The sequence below is a fragment of the Astyanax mexicanus genome, chromosome 12, assembly GCF_023375975.1.
Source record: "Astyanax mexicanus isolate ESR-SI-001 chromosome 12, AstMex3_surface, whole genome shotgun sequence".
NCBI classification, from domain to species: Eukaryota; Metazoa; Chordata; class Actinopteri; order Characiformes; family Acestrorhamphidae; genus Astyanax; species Astyanax mexicanus.
In genome coordinates, this window is record NC_064419.1 from 47,589,998 (window position 1) to 47,600,152 (window position 10,155).

A 10,155-nucleotide genomic window follows, 5' to 3' on the forward strand; every position below is an offset into this window, starting at 1 on the left:
AGGGCAACAACATAGATGGCTGTTGGTTCACTATTTGGCAAACAACAGGTCATTGTTGCCCTTTCTATGTATGTATTATAACTTTGTATTAATGATATTTACGGCATTTACAACCTAATTAGTAACCATTAATAAACTAATTGTAAACCATTTATATACCCTTTATAAAGGTAGTCTTATTTTAAAGTGGTACCAAGCTGTGATCGCTTTAAACTTGATGAAAATTAACTGATCTGTCCAAATGACGATATTTTTGCTTGGAATTTGGGAGAAATGTTGTCTGTAGTTTATAGAATAAAACAACAATGTTCATTTTACTCAAACATAAACCTATAAATAGCAAAATCAGAGAAACTGATCATTTTGAATATCATGTAATGCAAGAATAAGGTATGGTATGGTGGAGTAGTTTTTATTCTTAATCTATAATTAAGAATATTTTATGTATTTATAAGAATGTTATTCACTTTTTTTTTAAATGTTTAAAGAACAGAGTTTAATACAGATCACCATCTCTGTCTAGAAGAGTTTTTCTCAGGACTGAAAAAAATAAAGAAAATGCATTAAAACGAAGGGAAAAAGTCATAAAACGGATGAATGCAGAACGTCTGAAGTTTTCCAGCAGAAATGACCACAGCCATCATTCCAGAAGACCAGCAGCAGCAGCAGAGTCTGGTTCTGAACAGTCTCTCCGCAGCAGTCCAGACGAGCTCACGGCTCTACAGTACGGCTGTTCTGGGAGCTGAAGGCCCGGAGCGGCGGTTCTGGAGGTTCTGGAGCGAGTGTGAGGGTACGAGTGTGTGTTTTAGCTCTGCAGAACCGGGCCCTTGATGTTTCTGAGGAGGATGTGAATGATATTTGCAGTAGCGCTGTGGCGGTCCCCAGCCGGACCCCAGTGCACAGAACCAGCGTCTGATGGATTTCACACTCGGACAGTTCTGATAGATGCTGGCAGACTCAGGAAGCTCTGCTTCAGCATGCAGGAGATTTAAGATTAATAAAAATGAACCTGAAGGAATCATAAAAGTTCATTACCTGCTCCTGCAGTGTACTTAGCAGCTAACACCTGCTAATAAACAGAACCAGCGATGCATTCACTTAACTATGAGTTTATATTATATTTTACAGTTAAACTATAAAAAAATCTAATTATTCATGTGTCTGAACTGATGTCTGCTGTTCTTTATTGATCTACCAATGTGTAATAATTGGTTTATAGAGTGTGAATGTGAATAAATCTATAATTTGGGTTTCTATACTGTTTGAATGACACTATTAAGTCCTGGTATATAACAATTTTATCTACAGCACCATATACTGTATGGACAGACCTTAATTTTTTTTTCTGCTGGATTTTCTCAGTCAGTTTTATGATGTAGAGTCTCCTAGAATTCAGGCTTTCAGTTAACAGCTGTGCTAAACTCACCAAGAGTTAATCATGTGAATTTCTATACAGGCTACAGGTGTAGGTGATACAAGACCCTTCTTCTCTGCAGTAAAAACTCCACTTAATAATTCCAGATCAGTAACAATCAATCAGAAATCAAACCCAAAATCTGCAGGTTTGAAAATAAAGACGTAAAAAATAGACAAACATAATGAAACTAAAGGTTTGGAGGACATAAAATGTTTGATGTGTTTTCAGAAAAATATTGATTTTAAAATGAAGTTCAGGAATTAGACGATTTATGATTTAATGATTTAATAATTTTATTTATTATATTTTGAAATTAGCAGATTTATACATTCTATTACAATTGTTTACTTTACAAATATTTTTTAGTAATGTTCCTTATCAAACATTAAACTTTTTATGTAAAGCTTGAATAGAAATCCTTAAGATTTAGTTTTATAACATCAGGCAGAAAATGGACAAAGGTCCTGGCCTGTTAAGGGGTTAATGTGTTTGAGAGCATCAGTTAAAGTAAAGTAGTGAAGAGGTAGAGTTACAGGTATACAGTGAATAGTGAATATTTGAGTAATGTTCGAATCCAGATTATGAGAAGCAAAAACTACTCAACTAAATAAAGAATTTGAAAGTTAATCTGAAACATTTCAAGAACATTTAATGTTTGATTAAACTGGCACTCATCAGGACCACCCCAGGAAGGAAGAGCAAGAGTTATATCTGTTGTACAGGATAGGTTCATCAGAGTTACCAGCTTCAGAAACTGCAAGTTAACAGCACTTTTAAGTGACTACATGATTACTATTCATTTACTATGTAATACAAATAAATAAAAAAAATAAAAATAAACAAATAAACACATTGAATAGGAGAGTGTGTTTTAACATTTGACTAGTACTGTATTTTATATAACATAATAAAAGTCCTCTAAATTCCTTTATTTAAGGTTTAAAGTGTAGGAGTGGTGGGTCTCGGGACCAGGATGAGTGACCTCATGGCTCAGGAACACTGAGAGCTGGGAGAGGTTAGAGTTGAAAAGGCAGAGGTCAGGGATTCCTTTCTACATGAGTCTACAGTCAGCATGAAACTGACCTACAGACCTGAACCACGCTCCCATTCCTTACTGAGGATTCAGCTCACCACAGATAGCCTACTCCCCTAAAATACTGCCAATAGAATAAGAGTCTCTGGAGCAGATAGATAAACATCTGTAATGATGGATCTCCATCCAATACTTTTGGATCAGTTGGGGATGAGGTGGGATGGTGTTCATCATCCAACATCCTGATCTTACTAAAACTTTTGCCGCTGGCTACAATCAAATAATCACAGCAATGCTCCAAAATCTCGTAGAAAGTCTTTACTGAACAGTAGAGACAGTAGTATTAGTATTCTATTAGAACTCAGCCTAAGATCCGTATATAGTACAGTTCTTATTAGGTTTTGCTAATTTATTAGGTCTGCTATTGGGACACAGCCTAGGGCTATTATATATAGTATACTATTTATTATGTATTATTAATAGCTGGTGTTAGGGTGTATATGTAATATATATATATATATATATATATATATATATATATATATATATATATATATATATATATAGCAATTATAGTGTATTCCTTATAACATGTATTAGTGTGTAGTATGCAATTGGGACAGCCCAAAACCAGTATGTAGTGTATTTCTTATCACGTGTTACTAATTGCTAGTGTTAGGGTGTAGTATTCTATTGGGACACAGCCTAGAGCTATTATATATAATGTATTCCTTATAGCAAGTATTGGTGTGCAGTATGCAAATGAGACACAGCCTAAGATCTGTGTTGTATATTCCTTATTATGATGTAGTATGCTATTGGGACACAGCCTAGGGCTATTATATATAATACATTAATTATTATGTATTACTACTTGCTGGCATCAGGGTGTAGTATGCATTTGAGACACAGCCTAAGAAAGGTTTATATTACAATTTAAAATGCAATCAGTATATAGTCTATTTTTTTATCATGTGTTACTTATTTCTAGTATTGGGGTGTAGTAGGTTATTGGAACGCAGCCTAGATCATTACTAATCAAATTCCTTATTATATAATACTAACTGTTAGTATTAGGGTGTAGTTTGATACTGTGACTAAGCTTAAGGTTATTATATATAGTGTATTCCTGATAACAGTTGTTAGTGTGTAGTATGCTATTGGGACACAACCTAAGATCAGTATATAGTATATTCCTTACTATTTATTGTGAGGTGCAAATATTAGCATGTAGTATGTTGTTGGGACACAGCCTAAGATCAGTATATACTATGTATTTATATGTATTACAAAGTAATAGTATTAGGGTGTAGTATTATATTGGGACACAGCCTCAGATCTTAATAAATTCTTTATTATATATTAATAACTGTAAGTATTTGGGTGTTGTGTAGTACGCAATTGGGACACAGTCTAACATCAATGTATATATTCTTCATTATTTTTTGCTACTTGCAATTATTAGGGTGTAGTATGCTGTTGGGACACAGCCTAATATCAGTATATAGTCTATTTTTTATCATGTGTTACTTATTGCTAGTATTAGGGTGTAGTAGGTTATTGGAACACAACCTAAGATCAGTATTTAGTGTATTCCCTATTATGTATTATTAATTGCTAGTATTAGGGTGTAGTATTCTATTGAGACACAGCCTAGGGCTATTATATTTATAGTATATTCCCTATAGCAAGTATTGGTGTGTTACATGCAATTGGGACACAGCCTTATATTAGTATATACTATATTCCTCAATAGGCATTGCTGCTAATATTAGAATGTAGTATGCAATTGGGACACAGCCTTATATCAGTATATACTATATTCCTCATAATGCATTGCTAATTGCTAGTATTAGAATTTATTATGCAATTGGGACACAGCTTAGGGCTATTATAAAATATATTCCTTGTATTGTATATAAAATCTCATGTTTCATTAATTATTCATTAGCTAATTAGTTTATATTGCTTTGAGTCAGTCTGATTGATAGAAGTGATCAGTGTACCCGGATGTGTTGGTGTGATTGGGACATGTGGAGTGGGCGGGGTTTAAAGCCCATTTGGAGGTGTGTAGTTCAACACCCTATACCCCCCCTCAAACGGTCTCGCGACACCAAACGGAGGCAGGCCGGTGTATGTTTACAAACGGACACCAAACGGGTAAATAACACGAGCTTATGGTGCACGTGCTACTCATTCTCCCACATTAAAGTGCACCTGAGCCTCGTGTTCATTTTCATTAGGCTACAACAAGAATGCCTTATAATTATTAATAAAAATAACCCAATCATATGTAGTTCTTTATTAGTAATGAATTTATTTATCTTTTTTTATTTTTTTTTTATATTTTAATTGTCGTTTGAGTGGCAGCTATTTACTTGTTTTTAATAAAACATTTTTATTTTAAGTAGGTGTTTTTATTTTTTGTGGATAGTGGAAGTTGCAGTACAAAAATAGTTCATTCTAGATGCCTCATAGATACTCAACTAAGATGCAAATGTGTGTCTAATAAATGCAACTGAAATTATTCTCTATTGAATTGAACACTTTAATAAACTCTAATTTTTACATTTTAGGTTTAGGTTTAGGTTTTAGAGTTGATATACGGTTGAGATTAGACTTAGTGAATCTACAGAAAATCATTTACATTCAGTACATTCAAGAGTTCAGTTGAATCGAATAAACATTTAGTTTAATGTTATTTGAATGATAGTTAATAATGTATTATTATTATTATTATTATTATACATGCTTATTATCTATAATGGACCGTGCAATCATATTGGGTTTGCACCATTTATCCAATAGTTTTTAGACACATGTAGGAAATATACTAATATCTAATTACTATTCTTATTATTATTGTTGTTTATTAGTATTATATAATTATTAAAAAAAACTAATATGAAACTGATATTATAGCCTATACATATATATATATATATATATATATATATATATATATATATATATATATATATATATATATATATATATATAATGTGCATGTGTGTATATGTGCATGAGTGTATGTATACATGTAACTATATAGACAATGTTAATATATGTGTTGTTTTTTTATTTCTTTAAACTGTAGAGAAAAGGTTTTATAAGTTCTTGTTGTTTATATATTTAAAAGTTATTGTATTGAAATGCTCAATATAAGTTAGTGGCTTTGGAATGTAAACAGAATATATATATATATATATATATATATATATATATATATATATATATATATATATATATATATATTAAACAATAGTATATTTTATTGCTTAAATAAAAAAAAAAAAAAAAATATATATATATATATATATATATATATATTTTTTTTTTTATTTTTTTTTTATTTAAGCAATAAAATATACTATTGTTTAAAAAAAACAAATAGGCCAATCAGTGGCTATTATTAGTAATATTAATAATAGAATTTCATTGTTTTCTATAGTACATTTATTGGGACTGAACCCAATAGAACACTTTCTGCCCCGCCCCCCAGCCTATAAGAGCGTGCGAGGCTGCAGCTGCGCGCGCGTGTTTGCCTGCGATGTTCCGTGATTCTTGTTGATGATGTTAAAGCGGAGCTGAAGTGGCGCGCGGTGTGCGGGATCTGCAGGAGCATGCGTTATTAGTTATAAGTCGTACTTTACCGAGCGCGCGCGCAGCAGCAGCATCATCATCATCATTACAGCGAGGAGCAGCGCTCCGTTCTCCCGGTGCATGCTCGGTAAAATCCCGCGCGCTGGAAATCCTGAGGCGTTGATCCGGTGATGATGGCCTTCGCCATGCTGCGGCCCGTGGCCCCGCACCTGCTGTACCCGGAGCCCCGCGCGCTCTCCGACGACGAGGAGAACCGCAGCGAGAGCGACGGCAGCTCGGACCAGAGCTACGGCTGCTGCGCGAGCGCGGAAAAGCGGAGGCGCAACAGACCCACCACGGGCGGCGTGCTCATCGTGAAGCAGCGCAATGCAGCCAACGCGCGCGAGCGGGACCGGACGCAGAGCGTCAACACCGCCTTCACGGCGCTGCGCACGCTCATCCCCACGGAGCCCGTGGACCGAAAACTATCCAAGATCGAGACGCTGCGGCTCGCGTCCAGCTACATCTCCCACCTGGCGAACGTGCTGCTAACCGGGGACGCCGGCGAGCACGCGCAGCCCTGCCTGAGCGCGCACTGCCGCGGGGACGGAGGCGGCAAACAGCCGCGCACCATCTGCACCTTCTGCCTCAGCAACCAGCGCAAAGGGGTGAGCACGCGCGCGATATTTTTATATATTTTTAAAATTTCTATAATTTCTACTCCTTAAATTTGAATAAAAATAGCCTTGTTACTCATATTTACTAATTTCAGCTCGTTTTTATTCCGGCTTCTTATCGTTCAAAATAAAACCCCTATCCAGATAAATCTCTGCAACCAGATAGAGTGAATCTGATTGTGATTGGATGTAGAGAAGTATAAACATATACCATTCCGACTCCCTATTGGTTTATACTGTGATCCATCATACCTGCACATGACGTTACGCCCCCCCACACTCCAGCAAGAACATAGCAGATGTAAGTAGCCTAGTAGACTAGACTATAAGCTTCCTTAATATATTTACATTGTTCTGTATGTAAAATACATTCATTTTTAATAAGCATATATGCAGCTAAAACAGTAGAGAGCCTAGTAAATCACAAATTACATTTTAACCATAACATTTTAATATTTTAACATTATAGTGATTATGTTATATTATTTTAGAAAAATGTGTTTTGGGAAGGTGGGGAGGGGGGGTAGTGCACAATAGGACTCTAAATGGCTTTTGTTCTTAATAGCTTTATTTTTTCGCCTTACATTACTTTTACTTTTATACTTTTTTAAGTAATTTTTTGTACTTTTTAGTACCAGTACTTTTTTAAAACACTTTTACCTAAAGAGAGTAAAAAGCTTGAGGTGATACTTTTACAACTTCTACACAAGTATTTTAAACACTAGTATCTATACTTCTACCTAACGTCTAGTGCAACCTCTGGTGTAACGCTGTGCTCTACCTTACCGCACAGGCCTAAACATGGCTGGATCAGCGTGACACACTTAACTTTTCTAAGAATGGTCAAATCTGAAATTATCCCCACTTACAGATTACACTTTCTAGTGTTTACTGTATTTCCATTACATACTATATATACTACGGGTGGTGATTTTTTATTGCAGTGGTTAATAATGACTAGAACCAGTTTTGTAATATTTATAAACCCAGAAGAGTCAGAATCAAAAGGTCTGTTTATTGAGTTGTGTAGTTAATGTGGATGCTATAGACTAATGTATTTAAATAGTAAATGTTCACCAAAACTAAGAATTATTGTAAGTTAAATGATTTATTATGTTGTACTTTTTTTTCCACCATTGCACACATAAAAATAATTAAAAGCCTATATATTTCAGCCTTTTTAAAGAAGGAGAATTGCGTTTTTGGAACACTGAACTGAGCCTTTTCACTTTTCACTAAATCAAACAACGAAATTGTTTTCTTGCTACTTTTGGTGGAAAAATTAGCTAAAAATGCAGTATTATAAGAAGGACTTGTGCATAAATATATATCCTCTCTTAGCATTTAAGGAAGCCTGGAGATTATTAATAATATTTGAGGAACACTATTCCTTAATAATAACAAAAATAACAATTTGAGAAAAAAGTTCTTAATGATTTTAATCAGCACATTTATTTTTTGAGCATATAAAAATAGTATACGTAACAATATATAAAATGTTCTCAATGATGATACTATGATATATTATAATATTTACTTCATTTAATTATATTTTTATATGCTCAAAAATAAAAATTAAGAATTTTATGTGCAATAGTGTATGATATATATATTGATATATATTTAATATATGCCGTGTGTTGCAGGTGAAGGACGGTAAAGACTGTCTCCGGATGCGCGGATTATCCTCAGTGCGCGTGAGCCGCCGGTAGCCGCCCGCGAGCCGCAACGTGCCGAACTCAGGGAATGCGCGCGCGAGGCGGGAGAGCGCAGGGGCGGGAGCGCGCGCGCGCAGGAGCGCAGAGAATAGACTGATTACAGACTGACACTTACAGACCGTGAGTGATGGGACTGCTCCTCTATAGGGGGATTCTCTCTGACTGTTGATTTTTCATTTTTGTTTATTTGTTTGTTTGTTTTTGCTTTTTAAACATGCAGTGCATAAAGTTTTTTTTTTACTAAAGAGAATTTATGAATTTTTGTACAAAAGTGTGTGTGATCACGAGGTTTGTATCCCACTGTGATAAAATAAAGTATATTTTTATCAGATGTTTTACCCCCGTTTTTTTATTTTTAATTTCTATATTTTTTCACTTGTATTTTTAATATATATATATATATATATATATATATATATATATATATATATATATATATATATATATATATATATATAATGAGCCGCAGCTGTTAGATGAGTGACTGTGGGAAACCAGGGCAACTGGCCTGTAAACCTTATAATAACCTTGTAATCTGTCCAGTTCACTTCCTGTCACATTATTTACTGTTTTTATTATATTTCACCTGAACAGTGCTTCAGAAAAATAACATGATTGATTGGTTCTGCTTCTGGCTCTTTAATAGCCTTATTATAACATATTTATAACCATTGAATAATGTCTATACAGTACCATTCAAAAGTTTTTTCACACCTTCAAAATCATTAAAAAAATATTTAATATTTATATATTTATATATATATGAAATTAGCTGCAGCTGTTATATATGAGTGACTGTGGGAAGCCAGAGCAGCTGGCCTGGAAGACTTTTAATCTGTCCAGTTCACTTCCTGTCAGATTATTTTTATTATAGTTTTTATTATATTTTACCTGAACAGATCACATAATCAGTTCTGCTTCTGATAGTTTAATAGCCTTATTAGCCCTTGTTAGACTTTTGGTGACACTTTATTTTTTCATTTAATCATTAATAATTAGTGTTTATTATATATTATTTATATAGGAGCAGCTTATGCCAGTACTCATAACAACATAAATCGCCGTAATGTCATAACATTGTATTTATATTATATTATATTATGTTATATTATCATTTAAACATATGTATCTACATTTTAACACTATAAATGCTGTGTTTTTCTAGCTTAAAGAAGGAATTTAATGCTTTTTAAACTAAAGCGTTGGACCTTTGCTTCATTTATAATGTTGTATTAAAGTGTTTATAAGGCCGTATAAAGGATCTTCATTAGTAAATAATAGATAACAGATCTATGAATGATTTTGAAGCCTTTAAACTAAATTGGTAACACACATTTCATTAATAACACCTTTATTAAGCAAAATTCAGCACGTTATGTATTTTTAAGACTTGTTCATGCATTATAACAAAGTTTAAACCATATAGATGAAGTTTGAAACTTGATATTAATTAATTACGCATGTTTTATAAACGTTTTATAAACATTATCCAATGCTTACAAATGTGTAATAACACACTATTTAAATGCCTTTTAAATAAAGTGTTAATAGATATATAATGCTATTTATATAACTACATAAAATGTCTAATGCTAAATTTAGGCCTGTTATGATTATTTTTTGGACGATATATTGTGCCAAAAATATACTATTATGTACCATAGTATAGTCAAATTTTACATTTTAAAATAAAAGTATTTAATAAAAGGTTGATCACAAAAAATAAAA

General features: G+C 33.5%; 1 protein-coding gene across 1 annotated transcript; it reads left to right on the forward strand.

Annotated features, from left to right (window-relative positions):
* Positions 1 to 5,987: 5,987 nt before the first annotated feature.
* Positions 5,988 to 8,758, forward strand: tcf15 (transcription factor 15). The gene is made up of 2 exons (XM_007231136.4): positions 5,988 to 6,700; positions 8,356 to 8,758. Exons 1-2 carry the CDS (start codon positions 6,224 to 6,226, stop codon positions 8,419 to 8,421), a joined length of 543 nt encoding a protein of 180 aa, XP_007231198.2. The 5' UTR covers positions 5,988 to 6,223; the 3' UTR covers positions 8,422 to 8,758.
* The last annotated feature ends 1,397 nt before the right edge of the window (positions 8,759 to 10,155 follow it).